Source organism: Tachysurus vachellii, chromosome 14 (assembly GCF_030014155.1).
Source record: "Tachysurus vachellii isolate PV-2020 chromosome 14, HZAU_Pvac_v1, whole genome shotgun sequence".
Classification (NCBI taxonomy): Eukaryota; Metazoa; Chordata; class Actinopteri; order Siluriformes; family Bagridae; genus Tachysurus; species Tachysurus vachellii.
Window position 1 is genome coordinate 9,714,575 of NC_083473.1, and position 19,810 is coordinate 9,734,384.

The window sequence follows — 19,810 nt, forward strand, 5'->3', positions numbered from 1 at the left end:
TTTTGCCATCAATATGGCACTACAAATACAATAAATCTTACTTAAAAGAACTGTTAGATTCAAGAAGAGATTCATTACAAATTAGGTAAAGAGACTTGATGAAACCAATGTTATAGTATAGTATTATTTTTCTGTTTGTCTTTCTATAAGGCTTCACATATATGATGCAAATAACTAGTCAGCAAGTAACAGTGCTCCCTGCCCACCACGGAGATCCCTGTAGGTTCTTGTTGGTGCCCATGTTCTTCAAGCACCTATAACATACAACTAAATCCAGCTACAGGAAAACTATTTTGGACCGTTCCAGTATTCTGATGCCAGAAGTTTCAATCATGAGTAAGGTGGTAAAAAACTGGCCTGGTCTCTTAGCTCATGAGGTTAGACAGTTTGGAAGGATATTCCATCTCAATGCGCACATCTTCGAGGCGAGAACGCAGGTCTTCGGAGTCTTCCTCAGCCTGCTCATCAAAGACCTGCAGCTGCACACGGAGCTCTTCATTTTCTATGTTCCTCACCTCCTGCTCACAACACACACATGAATATAATCACCAGCTGCTTTTAAAAGAGAGATATGTATGAAAATGGGAATACTGTTAAGCTCATTTGCACATTCACCAATCCTGGCCTTTCCAATGAGGGTAAAGATGTAAAAGTGTTGCTAGAGCACTTTACTGCTTACTTGAGCATTAGAAGCCATATAAGATACGTTATTTTAATACGCTTTACACACTTTGAACAAGTGAGTCGTGTGGCGTCACAGACACACAACACAGAGTTTATGGGTATTGCTTGTGTTAAGTATCATAAACTAATTAGAATTTGTGAATTTAACTCACAGCGAGCAGCTCCCTCATGCCCAGTCTCATCAGCTCAGAGCGTATGTGAATTCTAAAGTCGAGCTCCTCTCCTCTGCTGATCACAGCATTGATGAGCTGCATACAGCCTCCCTGAAAACACACATTACAAAATGAGTAAAAAATAAGAACAGATCATTCACGAAGGCTCACAAAGATGCATTTTTTTTTTCTGAAGAATGAAAAAAGTTTACGCTCAGTGTTTCAACAAAAAACATCTTCGTTATCGTCTTCGACTTTATTGGAACTGCTCAGCAGTTGCTTGATAATTAAAGTGTGTATGTGCGTGTGTGTGTGTGTGAGAGAGAGAGACAGAGAGAGAGAGAGAGAGAGAGAGAGAAGTGTTACCTTGAGAGCAATATTGGGCTTGTGCAGGCCAGACAGTAATGGCTGGAATCTCTCTATGTCCCTCTCCTCAGCCAGTGCAGTTATAGACTCCAGTACACGTTCATGACTGCAAAACAAGGCAGAGACACACAGTTTACAATACAAAGCCTAAACTATAAATGCAAAGGCATTTGCAAATTTTAATATTCATACTGAAGCTTGATTTATTTATAAATATATCAATAAAGATAAACTACTGGTATACTTTTAACATTTTAACACTATTGGCTAATATCAGAATTTTAAGCAGATATCTAAATATATTTTTATATAGTAAAGTAATTTTTATTTTGGCAATTAATGACAACATATTGCTCATTTAAAGACAACCAAAAGGTGTGTGATATGCTGAAATAATACTGATACAGTGGTAAATCATGGGTATTGTTGCACTTCTACAACACTGTTGATTAGCGGAACATGTAGCAAACTGGATGTTAATCAATAAACTATAGCGCCCCCTTTACGGTAAATGCATTTGCGATATCAATACATAACATTTACTCGTATGCACCTCTACTAAATCATCACGCAGATACACACAGTCCTGCACAGAGACTTACAGGTTTTCAGGGTGATCAAGAATGCAGATAGCTGACAGCAGTTTGACAGCATCCACCATCATATGAGGGATGCTGGGATTTATGGCTCGGACCAGGAGAGGAATCCCATCAGCTGATGCCAACATGGCTTTCAAACCGTACTGAAACACAACACAACAGTCCAGAACTAAATTCACCATTTATATGCAACACAAATGACTGTTTCTAAACACACTGTTTCTAAAAAGATTTTAAATCCACAGAGTTAAGCTGCTGAAAAGGAATTTTGGCAGCCAATTGCTAATATCTGATCGTGGTTTTAAGCAGCATTAATTCAATTCTGACATTATAAATCTGTATAATAAGTACTTAAGATGTGAGCTGAAGAGTTGCAGTGAATCAGTTGCAGAGTCTGTAATCCACCTGCCAATCACTGTGTGTATCTGCTCACCTTGTTGTTCATAAAGGCTTTGAGACAGCGGATGATCTCGTGTTGGCACTTTACTCCAACACCAGAGTTCCTAGGAGGGAAAGGAAAAGAAAGGGAGAGAGAGAGAGAGAGAGAGAGAGAGAGAGAGAGTGAGTGACAGAGAGAGAGAGAGAAAGAGAGAGCACGACAGAGAGAGAGCGCAACAGAGAGAGAGCGAGAGAGAGAGAGAGAGAGAGAGAGAGAGAGCAACAGAGAGAGAGAGAGAGACAGAGAGTGAGTGACAGAGAGACAGAGAGAGAGAGAGCACGACAGAGAGAGAGCGCAACAGAGAGAGAGCAACAGAGAGAGAGAGAGTGAGAGAGAGAGCGAGCAACACAGAGAGAGAGAGAGAGAGAGAGAGCGACAGAGAGTGAGTGACAGAGAGACAGAGAGAGAGAGAGAGAGCACGACAGAGAGAGAGCGCAACAGAGAGAGAGAGTGAGAGAGAGAGAGAGCAACACAGAGAGAGAGAGAGAGAGAGAGAGAGAGAGAGAGAGAGCAACAGAGACAGAGAGAGATAGCAACAGAGAGAGAGAGAGAGAGAGAGAGAGAGAGAGAGAGAGAGAGAGAGAGAGAGAGAGAGAGACAGAGAGCGACAGAGAAAGAGAGAGAGAGAGAGCGAGAGAGAGAGCGAGAGAGAGAGACAGAGAGCGACAGAAAGAGAGAGAGAGAAACAGAGAGAGAGAGAGAGAGAGAGAGAGAGAGAGAGAGAGAGAAACAGAGAGAGAGAGAGAAACAGAGAGAGAGAGAGAGAGAGACATCAGCATAAATATCAGCAACAGCAGGGCAGCAGTAACAGTGACAAATTAAGTGCAAATAATAAAACAGATAAAACAGTTGAAGCTTTCACTGATTTTTATTTTATCCTTAAACCTTGTATTTTAAGAGGTACAATGAAAAAAGTTGTTGAAATGAGGAATTTTAGGGAAGTTTCAGAGCTTTTCATATATCAGAGATTTGTTGCTGATATCCAACTCTAGTCCAGTAGCAGCTTACTCAGTTTACTGCCATACAAGCAGCCTGCAGTCTCACCTGTCTTCTCATGCCTTATCTGTGTCAGTAACTCAAACACTTACGGGTACTCCTCTTTCTCATCCTGAAGTTTCTTGAGGAAGGTGAGCAGCAAAATCAAGCCCTCCTGTCCAAACGTCTGCACCCAGCTGTGACACACACACACACAGGGTTAATATTGCACATACATCATAAGATGTGCATGTCTCTGTGTAGAGTCTAGTTCGTGAGTTTACCTGACAGGGTTGTTATTAAGGGAGATGCGTAGAGACTCGAGGCAGCTCAGCAGCTGTGTGTCTCTAGGTTCAGTTCTCAACTCCTGGATGTACATCACAGCAGACTTGGAACTCTCTTTCTGGCTCTGGCCCTACACACACACACACACACACACACACACACACACACACACACTATTTAAATAATAATTCTAATTTGTATCAATAAATTTTATAAAAATACAGAGTAAATCTCAGTAAATTGCTCACATGCTCTAATAAAAGCACATATCGATTACATAATCTGTCAATTACTGTGTTATGTTTACAATATAATCAAAACAAAATCATATTTTAGCAATAATGTGTGATCAATATTTGAAATGAACTTGTTACTAGAAAAACTGCATGCAAATCAATCAATAGCTTTACCAGATAGACAGACAGACAGACAGACAGACAGATAGATAGATAGATAGATAGACAGATATTCAGATATTCTAATCATGAGATGGGAACAGCATTTTTAAATCAAAGAAGCTTTAAAATAGTTTAAATATTTTATAATCTCATTAGTTGTTAAGCACATTTTAGATAATTATTGGTAAATTTGGGTCCGTTCAATGAAGCTCTTGAAATATGACAGCGACTTTAATCCAATTAAATATCTGAGTGCTTCTGTAACAGTTGCAAGAGACAAGATCAGCTTTCACAATGCTAATATTCTTTATCGCATGGCCTTGTTAGGCCTATCCCTATGTCATAGATAGGAACTCGGGCATTTCATCCTCAGTGCACTGTTGCACCACAAGGGGTCTCCAGACCACAGGCTGAGATTAAATGACATTGAGAATGCCCTCAGTAGTGAGTGTGTGTGTGTGTGTGTGTGTGTGTGTGTCTTACAGCTGTAGATGTGTGTAGGTACTGAGAGACCATCTCTCTCTTTATGGCGATGTCCTTCTGTCTCAGCGGCACCTGCTTCTCCTCATTCAGATTCATGTCCACCTGGTGGTGGGTGGTGGTTGGGGGGTGGAGAGAAAAAAACACAGCTGAAGGACTTTGCGATTAAAAAGGTCAATCGTGCACAGTGCTGCATATAATCTGGTAAATATTATTGACATGCTAGCTAACTGTTGATTATTCACACACCAGGGCTGTCAGATTCACTGATCCATATAATAATGTGTATGAATGCATATTTAAATGTTTTCAATCACACGACCCTTAAAGCAATATTACATGTAGTCAACAATTTAGTGTGACACTTCTTTTGTCACTGAATCTGAATACTAAGTGTTTAAAGTAATTGGAATTCAAATGCATTTTAAATGACCAACAGCCACCTGTCTCACACACACACACACACACACACACACTGTCTTACCAGCATCTGCTCAAAGAGCTCCAGTATGTAGTCATCACTGTGGTCCTGCAGCATGGCAGCCTGGGATGGGATCTCATAAAGCACAGCAGAGGAATGTCTCTGACTTGTCGAGCCTGACTTCTCCTTCTCCTTTTTTATTCGCATGCTTGTGAACCGCTCCAGCTGCCATACAGTGAACAGCAAAAGGTTAAGTATAAGGGTATCTAACGCAGTACTGTTCAGAGAGAGGTCAGTGGGTGTGGAAACTAATAGCTGCAATGACAGCATTTCCCAGCACATCTCTAACACAAATCACAGACCACACAATGACTACATCAGAGCTGGATGTGTACTAGACCGAAGTGTCAGCCCACCGTCCACCTGTAATGTACATTAGGGTCAATCTATATATTACAGAATAGTAATGATATACAATTTAAAATAAATCTTTAACAATGTCAGACTACATAATGTATAAAGTTAGTAACTATTAAAATATTTTGATATGTGCCTTTTTTTAATCGGTTCATTTCCAGTCTTCGCATATTTTTTTACACCTGATAGAAAAATATTAAATCACTGATATCTGGTGTCTAAAAGCTATAGAAAAGATAAGCAAGAAAGAGAAATGAATAGCCTTCAGCATTAGACACGTAAATCATCACACATACCCAAAGATAATCAAAGGAACACCATTTGTTCTTATGTAAATGTTGTTATTCAAATCATTTCTACACGTTCAATTGTGCTCTCCTGTCACACCACTTATCTGTATCTGATGCATTCAAGATGTGGCACTAAACTAGAACATAAGTAACTCTGACTTCAGGATTGCGGCTACTTCATCTGTTATGTAGTCTTGCTCAAGCATACTTAATGAGCACTTTCCCAAGAATGCAGGCACAGAGTAAAATAAAATCTATTAAGCTTTACTTTACAGTAAAGTTTTTGAAGGAAACCTTTTACTGCACAACCTATTGAGGTCTGAGGAGTGTGTGAAATGATTCAGTTTACAGTGCTAAAGTGGAGACTAGGTTCCTTTAACTGTTAGCTACATTAGCCTTGTAACACCACAAGGTCTTGTTTGATCAGTCGCATCTGAAGTAGCCTAGAGTTAAAATTCTCTTTTTCACCTAAGACACACACGCGACACGCCCATGCGCAGACAGGCACACACGCGCAGACAGGCACACACGCGCAGACACGCGCAGACAGGCACACACGCGCAGACAGGCACACACGCGCAGACAGGCACACACGCGCAGACAGGCACACACGCGCAGACAGGCACACACGCGCAGACAGGCACACACGCACAGACAGGCACACACGCACACACGCACAGACAGGCACACACGCACAGACAGGCACACACGCACAGACAGGCACACACGCACAGACAGGCACACACGCACAGACGCACAGACAGGCACACACGCACAGACAGGCACACACGCACATACAGGCACACACGCACAGACACACAGACAGGCACACACGCACAGACAGGCACACACGCGCAGACAGGCACACACGCACAGACGCACAGACAGGCACACACGCACAGACAGGCACACACGCACAGACAGGCACACACGCACAGACAGGCACACACGCACAGACAGGCACACACGCACAGACAGGCACACACGCACAGACAGGCACACACGCACAGACAGGCACACACGCACAGACAGGCACACACGCACAGACACACAGACAGGCACACACGCACAGACAGGCACACACGCGCAGACAGGCACACACGCACAGACAGGCACACACGCACAGACAGGCACACACGCACAGACAGGCACACACGCACAGACAGGCACACACGCACAGACAGGCACACACGCACAGACGCACAGACAGGCACACACGCACAGACACACAGACAGGCACACACGCACAGACAGGCACACACGCGCAGACAGGCACACACGCACAGACGCACAGACAGGCACACACGCACAGACAGGCACACACGCACAGACAGGCACACACGCACAGACAGGCACACACGCAGTGAAGTGTATATAGAGGTGCATTCTGAAAGTTAATGCTGAATGAAATCTGTTTTATTGCTTACACCATGCATTAAAAAGCCAGTTCAGCATTTCTTTTAAAAAGTAATACTCTAAACCTCCAATGCTTCTGTAGTATACATGGGACTACAAGGAAAGAAAAAGGAAAAAAAAAAGGCATTTTGTAAACGGCTTTGAACAAATCCTTATTTAAATGAATTATGTACAAGAGACCAATTACACTTCCAAGAAAGCAAATTTCTGGTAAAAAGGTGTTTTAGAGATTTGAATGTGTGGCAAAATCTGCAATGGCAGCAGCACTTATCACTAATATTTCTGCATATATCTACAAATCTTTGCAGATAATCTGTTTGGGTTACAGAAGCAAGAGCTAAAGAGACAAAAGGTTGTAAAACAACAGCATTCCTTTAACATGATGACTGGCCTGAACATGCAAAGGAAGTACTGTAGCTCAGTGAAGAGACAAAAAGCACTACTTTTAGTTATTATTATTATTGTTGTTGTTGTTGTTGTTGTTGTTATTATTATTATAGGTAGAGAAAACCCTAATCTTCCAGAATGCAGCTTAAACACTGGGTGGGTCTGGGTGGGTCTCATGACAAACACAGGCATGTTTCAACACATGAAGCAGTGCTGCTAAACACTGCACACAGACCTACAGTCAACACACACAACATAGGAGGTTACAGGTTATTGGTGAAAGTGCAATGGGGTGGTGAGAAGGGTTATGATGGTGAGGATGGTTATGATGGTGAGGATCATGATACGAGTCACACGTGCGGTTATGTGAGAACAGTGTCGGGGAAATGCCAAGCAACACAAACACACATACACAACATGTATGCATGTGTATAGGGTGAAAACATACAGTGGCTTATACACCTACCTCATCGGGAATGAGTCTTTTGAAGGTCTGTACAAAGTAGGGGGAGAAAAGGAAAAGACCACAAGGAATCATTTACCTTGAAAATTACAGGCTTTACAGTATTGACTAAACCGCACAGAGAAAATTACCAATAAAGCAATGTTACAGCAGTTATCAATCAACAAGACATTTGGAAAAAGTGATTAGCAGCTGGAGATTGATAGACAATAGGAAGAGCGATAGATAAATACAGAGTTAAAAACATAAGTAGGAAAAAATAATACAAAAATAATGATGTGTAATATATTAAATCTATCACAAGAGGGCAGAGCAGCACAACAAACTGACCATCAGCCTGTATACAATCTTGAGGGTAAAGGCAAACTGCTGAAGTGTGTGTGCGTGTGTGTGTGTGTGTGTGTGTGCGTGCGTGTGTGCACAGAAGGTGATGCACACTTTAGCCTATAATGCTTTGTTAGATATGATAGCCACTGTGGAGTGGGACTAATCACCCGGGATGTGTAAATGCACTGTGAGACAAATTAAACAGCACATATTTCACTGTAGTGCCTGTCGATTCAGAATCAATGATTGTTTATCGCTAGTGATATTTCTGTAAAATATTGGCCAGTAAAATTCCTCTGTAAGCAAAACTTGCCTAATAGTGGAATTTTCACCTTAACATTCTTATGCAAATTTCACAAAGCAAAAAAAAAAAAAAAAGAAAAGAAATGCAGCATGAAAGAAAACATAAATCAAAGAACAAAACAAGCTAGCTATCCATATTAATACAGCAATTCTTGTTTTTCCTTTTTATTTAAAATGAAAGGCTGTACGAGTGTGTATACATGACACTGCTTCCCGCCGTTTGCTGTGCAGTTTATGTAGCCATCTGCAGCGTTTGCGTCCTTGGCCAGATTAATAGAACCATTGTGGTGTGAAAGGCAATCTAATCATGTCCATGGAGAAAAAAACATTTTCCACTTACTAAGCAACCAAATGCACATCCAGATCTATTGCTCATTTAAACAAAGCTTTACAGCCAGCTCTAAAATTATTGGCACCTTGGTAAAGATAGTTATTAAAATTTGTATGAAAATGTCTGCAGTTAATTACCTTAGAATGCAAAATAACAAAACTATAAGTATTGGCACCTCTGCACGCTCTAGCTAACATTACTGATTAGTTAAAAACAAAGATCTTCTTGTTGGCTTCATGGTGGCATCTAAATGTATATTTGGAGACTTGGTCACCCAAATGCTACCATGATTACATGATTATACTTGAAGAAATCTTTGCCTCTTTAACCACCCTGCTTACTGTAAACCTGTCAACTGGCATCTTGACAGCAGTGGATATTTTTACCTGATTTTTTTCACAGCTATTGCCTGATTTATGAAGATCAACTAATTTAATTTGTGCATTATCTAACCACCCTCTAAGGAAGACACTGTAATGCATTTTTATATTATTCTTTCAAATAACTTGTTTGACAATAAATCTATAAACAACTATGTATAAAAGCACAAGGAAACAGACACACAAAGCAATTTTCTCAAAAAGCACAGGCGTTTTAGGAAAATCTTTATAAACAGGAAACGTCAAGGACAAAGGGAGTTAATTCCTCCAGACACCGGAGTAATATCACTGACTGACCTAAACTACTCCACATATATTACTATCTAATTAGCTTCAACCTTAAGGGCAAACATAGAAGAGTTTGTGAAGAGTGAGTGTGTGTGTGTGTGTGTGTGTGTGTGTGTGTGTGTGTGTGTGTGTGTGTGTGTGTGTGTGTGTGAGAGTGTGTGTGTGAGTGTGTGTGTGTGTGTGTGTGTGTGTGTGTGTGTGTGTGTGTGTGTGTGTGTGAGTGTGAGTGTGAGTGTGAGTGTGTGTGTGTGCGAGAGCGAGAAAGAGAGAGAGAGAGAGAGAGAGAGAGAGAGAGAGAGAGAGTGTACACAAACAAACCCATTCGTTTTTCTACACGAAGGACTTGCATTACTGTGCTGATGCTAAAGAGGCAATTACATGCCTGAAAGACGACTCGGTGGAGACAGCAAAGAACTTCGGGGCAATATAGCAAGCTCTCCATCTCCATTATTCACATATAGAGATGGGGAAAGCTCAACTAACCAACACACAAAAAAGACTTGGCCTGCACGACTCTCTTGAGATAATCACACAGGAAACACAGTCTGTGTGAGGAAACAAAGATGGTGGCATTAATGTAAATGAAAGCTGCATTGTGTATGAAGGGAACTTAGAATTTTGCTGTATTTTCAATAAAAACTGCTTAATCATTGTGCGATCTTAATAAATTCAGACTGCCTTGATATTCTTATGTTCTTTAGACTCACCTCACATAAAAGTATGAAATACGGTCTACACGTATATGGATATTTTGGAAAACTTTGAAGGAGTAAAAATGTGATGTGTGCGCTATACTGCTCCTGGAGCCGCCACTAAGGCAGTACAAACTACAGTGAGAAGTCTCTTGTTTTGGAAAGTCAACGTTAAATCCGACGAGTCTGAAAGGTTTTTCAATCCATGTTCAATTCCACCAAACCTACTGTGCACTATTTGTGAAAATGAGATCATCATATCCATGATTAGTTGCCCCATTGTATGTTCTCTAAAATAACCCCAATCTATTTAGCAGATGTACTCACTGGAGATGTAACTATTAGCAACTACTTGGTTGTGCTTATCTAAAAGTGAATGTTTAAAAGCTGACTGATCGCTGTGGAATGCCTCAGTGTGAACCTGGCACATATCTGTACTAATCAGGGCTATTTCACACAAAGCAGCAGTCATTTTTCTGGAATGAGCGCGAAAGTAGACAGGCAACTTCCAGCTGCGGATCATCAGCATTCACAGCAACTGGGCTGGGTTCACTCCCTGGCTGCCATGGAGACAGCGGACTGTTGGTAACTGTGTGTGTGTGTGTGTGTTCTGGTGTTGAGATGATGTCAGGAGTCATAGCAGGACAGGCACACCCTTGTGAGCGGTAGGCCACTTCCTGTGCAAAGTTCTTACAGGAAGTCTCAATCTCACACACACAATTTACAGCATCACCCGATGTGTACATTCAACAGCTACTCAGTAGAACAATTACAGCATTTTAATCAGGAACACAATCTGCTCCTGCTAGACAATGCTTAACTGTACTAAAATATGTCCCTCATGATATTATGCCCAATTCATCAGTATCAATCCTTCGAAAAGGAAAAATGACTTATTCAACTGTAATTATTCAACAAAAGATGCTGCGCAACATAAGCATTAACATACAGGGATGTAGAATGTAAAACTGATAAAAAGTGCAGTACAAAACTGACATTCTAATCCGTTAATAGAAAGTTGTTACTTTCTGGTTTCTCTGTGACTTGACGAGCCTTTTGTTTTCATCATATTAGAACAGTAACTTTTGAAGAAACTACTGCTCATAACTGCTATAATGCAACAGTGATTAAGAAGAACCAACTAGTTTCAGGGCCATTTCATAACATTGAACTATAAACTGATTAAAAAACAGCATCATGTTCATTAATAACTAAATTGTATTTATTGGCAAACTGCTGTGGTTATAAGATGAATAAAACATACTGGGATCCGTCGTTATAGCAAAACAATCAACTTCAGGCTTAGTGTTCAGCCAAATCACACCACACTGTCTTGAGCAATTCCCATATAAAACATGGGCCAAATGTTATATTCCTCACTTATTTTATAAATATCATAGGCCATGGACAAAATCAGAGATTCTTTGCAAAACGGTACAAAGTCTTCAAAACCTTTTTGCAGAAGTGGGTGGGACTGAACTGAAGCGCTACAGTATGCACACAGTATGGGCAACAATACGTGTATGCCCGATCATTATTCTTATATTCTTACTTCATATCTGTTGCCACAATTTTAGAAACAGAGAACTGTCGCAATTTCTGTGTACTTTAGCATTACAATTCCCTTCAGTGGAACCAAAAGGCACAAACAGAGCCCTGCATCAACCCCAACTCAAGAAGCCTCCTCACCCAACATCACTTCCTGAAGTAACTAATACTCTTTGGGATGAATGAACAAAACCCCAAAGTCACTGTCCAGAGTAAAAGTCTAGAGTGACTTTTCTAATACTTTTCCAGAACCGCAGAAGAACCTTATTACTGTTTCACTTTTTCTTTATAGTCCTTAACCTTATTCGATATAAATGAGTGCGAGTGCATGTAGTTGTGTGAGTAATTTTGCAGGACTAAAGTAAAGTAGAAAGTGAAAGAAGGAGGGATGGAGGGAAGGAGATAAGGAGCAGCTTGACAGACTTACAGCCTATACATAATTGCACCGGGTGTTCTCTAAGTGTGCATGAGTTTAGAGATCTTCCCTCTTTCTCTCTAGCATTCTGTCTTTCCTGTCTCCTTCATGACTGACCACCTGCCCTTTGCTTCATACAGACACACGACACAGTATCAAAGTCAAATAAGTGTTATCAAAATGCATAAATAGCTCTCAGATAATAGAGTTTGTACGTTACAAGTTTGTACATTAAAATCAAACTTCCTGTTGCCCCAACAAACTGCATTCACATAGTAACCACACAGGTTGCTTATAATGTTACCACGACAACCTACATCGCAGCTAACACACGTCTCTTGGTTGTGTGCACGGTTGGTAGCATGCATTCTCCACTAACTGCCAGAACACACAAGTTGTTGATCCAGGAAGCCGAATAATGAGTCAGAGAAGAATGATAAGTGAATGACTGAAGCCAAGGCAGGATCTGATCAGTGACTGCACTGAACGCAGCAGGACACACTGTCTGAAACCTGTTCACAATGACACCATTACAACCCGCTACTCAACGACAGGTTCCACACACTTAGTCTCTCTCTTTGACACTCTATTGCACTCTGTTTCTCCAACTCGATTTATCGCTCTCTAAATCGTTGTCTCCCTTTCCATCTTACTTTAGACGTTTTACCTCACTATGTCTCTCTTTCTATTCTCCCTCTCTGTATCTCTCTCTTTACCATTCCAACAATCTATCTTTCCTCTTGTTTTCCTTTACCTCTCTTTACTGCTAGTCAGTCTGTCTGTCTGTCAATCACTGACTCACTGACTCAAAAACAAAACCACTAAAACACCTTTTCTAGTCGCAAAAATATAAAGACTATAAAAACCATAAAAATATAAAGTCAACTAATCTAATCCTGAAAGAAGCAGCTCCTGTCCCAGCCATGAACACCGAACTGGGCATCTCTACAAGTGTAAATCCCCAACAAGGCAGGGCACAACAAAAAGGTCTAACATTGCATTTAAGCAAAAAAACAATAGGAAGTGGAACCACACTGGTCATTTAGAGTATTACCAAATATGTGTGTGTGCATGTGTGTGAGTGAGTGTGTAAGAGAGAGGCTGTCAAGAAAAAAAAACTCTTCAACTACTTCCACCCTAACCCTGGCCTCCAACACTGTCTCTCTCACCATACAGGCTCTGTGTGTGTGCTTGTGCATGTTGGTTTATTCCCCCCTCACTATTCCCATCCTGCCCTCAGTATTACATATCTACATTCTGCTAGAAGTTCAGAGATTTTACACATCTGACAACCCAGAATCCATGCATGCAATGTTTGGGGGTGAGCAGACCTACGATACAACTGGAAAAATACCAGAAACCAGTTTTGTAGCTAAAAAAAAAAAATAAAATAAAAAAACTGAAGTTGTGAGTGTAAATAAACCTAACTATATCTTACCTCATTAGAAAAGTTAAAGGAAAATTATATATCCCACTCATGCTCTATGTAACATAGTTATTGCAGACATACTCAGTTAATTCTTGTATAGTTAAGTAATCTTAATATAAAGATGACTTTTCTTTTTTATTTAAGCACCCAGGCTCATTTTGCAAGAAAAAGCATTCTCAGCTTTACATGCTGGCTAACACAGAGGAGGGACAAACTAAGATGCATCGCGGAAAGATGTTTCGTTGCTTCCTTTGTTGCACCAGAGGTCCCAACTTTAAGCATGAGAAGTCTAACCACTAAGCATGAAGTGATGAACTAAAGCCACAACATATGACATATGCTGATGCAGGCTTCACAACATGATGTACTTCTCAATCATTCTAGGTGAGAGTGAGACTTGAAGCGTAGCCCACTGGCATCGTTTTAGCCCATGGTCAAGGCAAACACCGATATGCACTTATATACAGCAGTTTATACTTATACTGCTGATTAACAAGAGCTTTTCTTGTGGTTTTCTGTATTTTTATGTTTCAAGCTTGGTTATAAAGTCATTTTGGGATTTTTCTTCATTTCCCATGAACTTCCCTGTGCATTATGTCGTTGGTCAACACAATAAATTAGCTAATATAGTATATGGTATTAGCTGATAATACCAGCTGACAGGCCCATGAAGCAGTAAGAAAGATACAGCTAAGGAGCAGTAGCAGACATGTTCAGGTCTGTGGTTATCACCTAAATGACGGTCACATATTGCAACTGCACAAGCGTGACGACAAATAACTGTGTGCTTGTGTCACACTTGAATGACAGTTGACGGAAGGAAACATACTTTCAGCCTTGCTGCTTAAATGTTTGCAGTTGCTCTACATTGTTTTCACACAACTTTTTTGTGCTGTCACTGAATTGCCTGTTCTCTAAGCTCAACCAAACAAAGACTACTTTTTATTTCCATAAAAACCCACAAAATCGCACATGGCCACCCAACTGGATGAACACACATTTAATATTCTGCAGCCATATGTTAGAGACAAAGGCGCTTTTATATGGTTGATTTTCATATCTATACACAAACTATTGTGTGCGGTTTTCACTGTCAACATTTGGACTCTGCAAAGGTCACACAGAAAGGTGTTAATCGGGACCTGATTCAGTCAGCTGAGCACCCACCGACACCTATACACACAGGCTTGCACTACACACATGACAACGGAGGCTCTCACACTGTGAAACACTTATCAGGGTTTCATGTGGTTATTTCCTCACCAGTCAAGTATGGCTACAGCATTTCACCTGCTGTGGCTTTCAAGACACATTAAATAAAAATAAAACATAAAAGACAAACTATCATATGGCTCTCTTTCTATTTCTATTGTTAAACTCAGAAAACATTTCTGAATTCACCTTCATTCATGTGGACATTGTATACACAACACAGGAAAAACAGAAGAGTGATCAAAGTTAACATTGGCACAACCCTTGAAAGCGTGGTTCAGAGAAAAGAAGAGTGAGAACTGTGCCCTTGCTCTTCTGCAGAAAATAAAAACATAATGGAGGAATGCTGTAATAAAAAAGCTGACAATGTGTTTTTTCCTCTGTCTGGCACAACTAAAAACATCTCAATGCAAAGTCGAACAGCATTATCAAGAAGACAAGGAAATAAAACAGACGCCACTTTTGAGCGTCAACAAGGCCAATAAATCTAACGTGGTGCTGTGTTCACAAGGCAGACCTGTTTCTTTGCAGCACACTAATGATGCACAAATCTTAAGCTGAAAGCATGAAACAGAATCCAGGTGATGTTCCCCTCAGATTACTGATTTAACGGCATTATTTAAAATTGCCAACAATTAGTTCCTATCCACTAATATGACTGGTTGAGTGGCTATATTTACTGTAACTGCACTAGTATGTTACACCAGGTTTCATGCCGTGTTCACATAAAATTCCACTTTCTAGTCTAAAAAAATTTACTACAGTATTGAAGAAGAGAAAGCCAATTTCTTGCTTACGAGTCAATGTGAGATAGCTACTCAGCTAAGTGACGTGACATACAGCTAAGTATGGTGACCCATACTCAGAATTTGTTCTCTGCGTTTAACCCATCCAAAGTGCACACACACAGCAGTGAACACACACAGCATGAACACACACCCGGAGCAGTGGGCAGCCATTTATGCTGCGGCGCCCAGGGAGCAATTGGGGGGGTTCGGTGCCTTGCTCAAGGGCACCTCATTCGTGGCCGGCCCGAGACTCGAACCCCCAACCTTAGGGTTAGGAGTCAGACCCTCTAACCATTAGGCCACGACTTCCCGTCGTATCTAGCCGAGGTGCTATAAAATTTGTCTGCATCCGAGTAAAGAAGTACATTTCTATTCGTTAATAGAAATGTCAAAGCACTTTTACATTGCTCTAGATAAATGTAAATCTAGCGTGGCTTCTTTGGGATGCACTACCTGAGCAACAGAATAGATCATTTTGGCCATATTGTGTCTGAATGTTCATTTCTCAATATTAATTTCTAGGTTATAGAAGTACTGAATTAAAGTAACGTCAGATTCACAGTTGTGCTGTTACACTTGACATCAGCATGGCTGTGATTAGCTATCACTAAATCACTGCCATGCTCATATTCAGTGTAACCGCATTCCTGCTTGTGTGATATTGGTTTACTGTAATTTAAACAGTCTAGTAAAGGGAACATGGAATAATCATCAATCAAGACCAGTCGATTCAACTATAAAAATAAGTGAAACTAGAGTTAGTAATACACCTAAAATTAAACACTGAGGAGAATTAAGCTCAATTGCAGATTTGCACACTTACTAACAAAAATCTAATTTTTGGGTCACTAAATATCCTGGTGCTGGGGACATGGTGGCTTCGTGGCTAGCACATTTGCACATTAGCACCTTTGGACTTGGTGGTTTGGGACTGGTATCTCTAAAGAGTGTGAATGGGTGCGAGTATGTGTACAAATGTCTGATAAGTTGGCGCCCCATCAGGGGGTCCCCTGCAATTGTAAAGAGTCCCCTAGGTTACAATAAGAAAACTGATAAACTACAAATCAACACAGATCAATAATTAGTTTATCTGTGGTTATATATCTGTAATCAAAGATCTCTAAAAGAAATAAATAGAACATAACCGCACTAATGTGATTTTCCGCTGTAATGAGGTGGACACATGAAGAGGTTCATAGGAGCCATGTGTAGAGTCACTTCTAACTGAAGTGTTGAAAAACAATTACTACAAAGAGCGCTTCTAAACTTCCATTAGCATTACTAAAAGGACCACTTCAAAAAATCTGGCTGATCTATTGGGTAATTATGCATTGATGATGTGGGGTTATTTCAGGGTTATAGTCATGATGGGTTTCCACATACTCTATTATGAATTTCAGAGTGCTGAGTTGCTTCTTCACCGATCAGAAGACCAACTTATCTGATGCCCTTTGAACTGGGAAGGGAAATGGGCTGTGTTCTTCAACATAACTCACTTACAACTTACTTTTGAAAAGACAAACATATTTTTGAAGAGCAATTTTAATGAATATACACACACATACATACATACATACATATATACATATATATATATATATATACACACACACACACACACACACACACAGGAACCCCGCTTATCGACCGGCTCGGACATCGACCTTTTCGCTTAGCGAACAGTTTTTCGACCGAAATTTGCACCCGCTGAACGACCAAATCCCTGCTTATCGACCGACCCACGTGGCGCGAGGGGAAGGATCGTCCCAGTCTCGCCTCAGCCTTCGTGGAGAGAGCATCTATCGTAAATTAAACTTCGGTTTGTGAACAATATTAGTGTTATTTAGAAGTCAATATAACAATTTAGTGCGTGTATATTGTATATACACAATACTTTGTTTAAAGTGTACTTTAAATTATTTTATGTATTATTTAGTATTAATTCTGCTAAAAACGGGGCAAAAATTGTTAATTATTGGATTAACGGATAATTAACGGATTGAGTGGGTATCCATTATTTCTTATGGGAAAATTACATTTGCTTTTCGACCCTTTCGCATTTCGACAGGTTTTAAGGAACAGATTAAGGTCGATAAGTGGGGTACCACTGTGTATATGTATGTGTGTGTGTATATATATATTTATTTATTTATTTCCCCAGAGAGACACTTTACTACATTCCCCTGTGTTAATCAGCGTGACTCCAGGTGACTGAGAGGCAATCCCAGGTCAATGAGCTTATGTATACAGAGAAGGGAAGAGAATGTACTTCACAGCCGACTGCAGGATTAAACATTTTGGTGTTTTGAGATTCAGGAGGACAACCTACTTGTGAAAATTCAAGACAACACTGGGAGAAAATGGACTTTTTTTTGTAAACTGGCATTCTCAGTAATGGTAATGGCAAATACAGGGGCAGGGGCAATGGACAGAAATACGTTTGAAAATCTTTGGGGAACAACATGGATCCAGAAATCCTGAACCCCTGTTACTGTCTGTGTTAAGTTTCGAGTGGCTTCTCAGTGTCCAGAGGGGTTTCATCTGGGCTCTCTGCTTTTCTCTCATCTCCAAAAAACATCCCAACAGGTGCACTCACTATGCTACGTTGCCCATAGATGGGACAGTGAGGGAGTGTGGAGCCCTGCAATGGACTGGCAGCCCACCGAAAGTGTATTTACACCCCACGTCAATGACACGTTGTTGTCGTCGATAACAATAATCATCATCTCTTGTAAATGAAAACTAAACAAAAAGGTATACAGGTTTGCTAAACCTAGAAATCTTTACTGTGACCAGCCTACAAAACTCTAAGGATGTTAATTCTATTAGTAGTGTGATGATTCAAATTGGTCAGACTGCTTTCAAATCTTATCAAAGCATATTGCCCTTGAATAGTATTAGCTACATGAAGTACCATCAAATCTCGAGCCATTTTAGGTTTAAGGTTCCTACACAATGCTCTTTTCTGGTCATAATGGATTACAGAGCGACATGATAGCATCCCAGGGCCATACAGCGTCATCAACAGTCAGCACTGGGATTTTCTTTTTAAATCATAAAGTCAGATCTTTACAGAGGTATTTGCTTTTTTGCTTTTACAGCATTATCAAGAGCAGCTTACATTCATCTCATTCGTATAGCTGATCAATTGAGGGTTAAGGGCCTTGCTCAGAGGCACATAAGTGGCAGCTTGATGGAACTGGGATTTGAACTCATGACCTTCCAATCAGTAGTCTGATGCCTCAACCACTGAGCTACTACTTCCCCCACTGAGGTAGATATACAGCAAGCAACACAGCACTAAGGAGATCAAAAGTTGATGGAACCATGATGTAGCTGATATTGTTTGGCTTTTACATTTTAATAAAATACCTAAAACAAAAACAGAACATCTTTGATGAATGGCAAAATTATCATCATACATTATCCAAACAATTAGTAATTTTCCAAGGTTAAAAATAATATTTGGAATAAGCAGATATATTATCCACAAACACACACCTGCAGCACTGTGTGGGACATCAGTAGATAAGTGGTAATCATACAAGCGGAAAATGTGAGAGTCAAACTGCATGACTGACAAGCTAATCCTGCTTAATCCACTACTGAAACACACACACACACACACACACACACGCTGTCCACGTATATGCAGATAACTGTATTCGTTCTTAGACAGAAACCTGGAAGGCAAATCTGGAAATCTCTTGTGCTCAAATCACTCTCTCTCACTCACACACACACACAAACCAGCGGGACAGATAATCCACTAAACTGAGCAGAACAAATTGCGCTCCAGGGCTTAGAGTCTACATCAGAGGCTGATGTCAATAACTAACACACACACACAAACACACATGCACACAACACAAAACAACACAAAAAAAAAACAACACCAGACAATCTTATAATTTTTGGGTTACTCAATAAATTACACATAACTGATGCTGATGATGATGGTGGTGGGTGAGAGTAGAGTGTTATCTAATTAGCTAATGTTTAATATTTGATTTCACTATTTGACTCTGAAGTATTGAATAATAAGTTCAGTGTTCATGTTTTAACAGTCTGATCAAACACCATGCACTCTAAGCTGTTCTAAGAAAGATGGAAAAAGTATTACTGCTAACCTCTTCAAACTGCTTGTCTTCCATGGAGACAACTAATAGCTTGGCCAGGATATCATCTTGTCCTGGGTGGCCAGTCTACTGATTTGTCCGTTCTATTTATTGAATAATAAAGCCCTGAATATTGGTCAATTCTCCCATTAACAAAGGTGGCTCTCTGGTAAAGCAGGTAATGTTTTACAGGTAAAATATCACCAT

The 19,810-nt window shown here is 40.3% G+C and overlaps 1 protein-coding gene across 1 annotated transcript in view; it reads right to left on the reverse strand.

The window, feature by feature from the left end:
• The window catches only part of LOC132857402 (protein diaphanous homolog 1), a 59,770-nt gene that overhangs the window by 21,344 nt on the left and 18,616 nt on the right, over positions 1-19,810 (reverse strand). Inside the window, exons 2-11 of the mRNA XM_060887358.1 lie at positions 7,776-7,802; positions 4,863-5,024; positions 4,382-4,483; positions 3,500-3,630; positions 3,329-3,412; positions 2,235-2,304; positions 1,805-1,944; positions 1,203-1,308; positions 837-947; positions 400-518 (exon numbers count right to left, since the gene is read on the reverse strand). Of these exons, the coding sequence (XP_060743341.1) occupies positions 400-518; positions 837-947; positions 1,203-1,308; positions 1,805-1,944; positions 2,235-2,304; positions 3,329-3,412; positions 3,500-3,630; positions 4,382-4,483; positions 4,863-5,024; positions 7,776-7,802 (1,052 nt within the window). The remainder of the gene's footprint in view (positions 1-399; positions 519-836; positions 948-1,202; positions 1,309-1,804; positions 1,945-2,234; positions 2,305-3,328; positions 3,413-3,499; positions 3,631-4,381; positions 4,484-4,862; positions 5,025-7,775; positions 7,803-19,810) is intronic.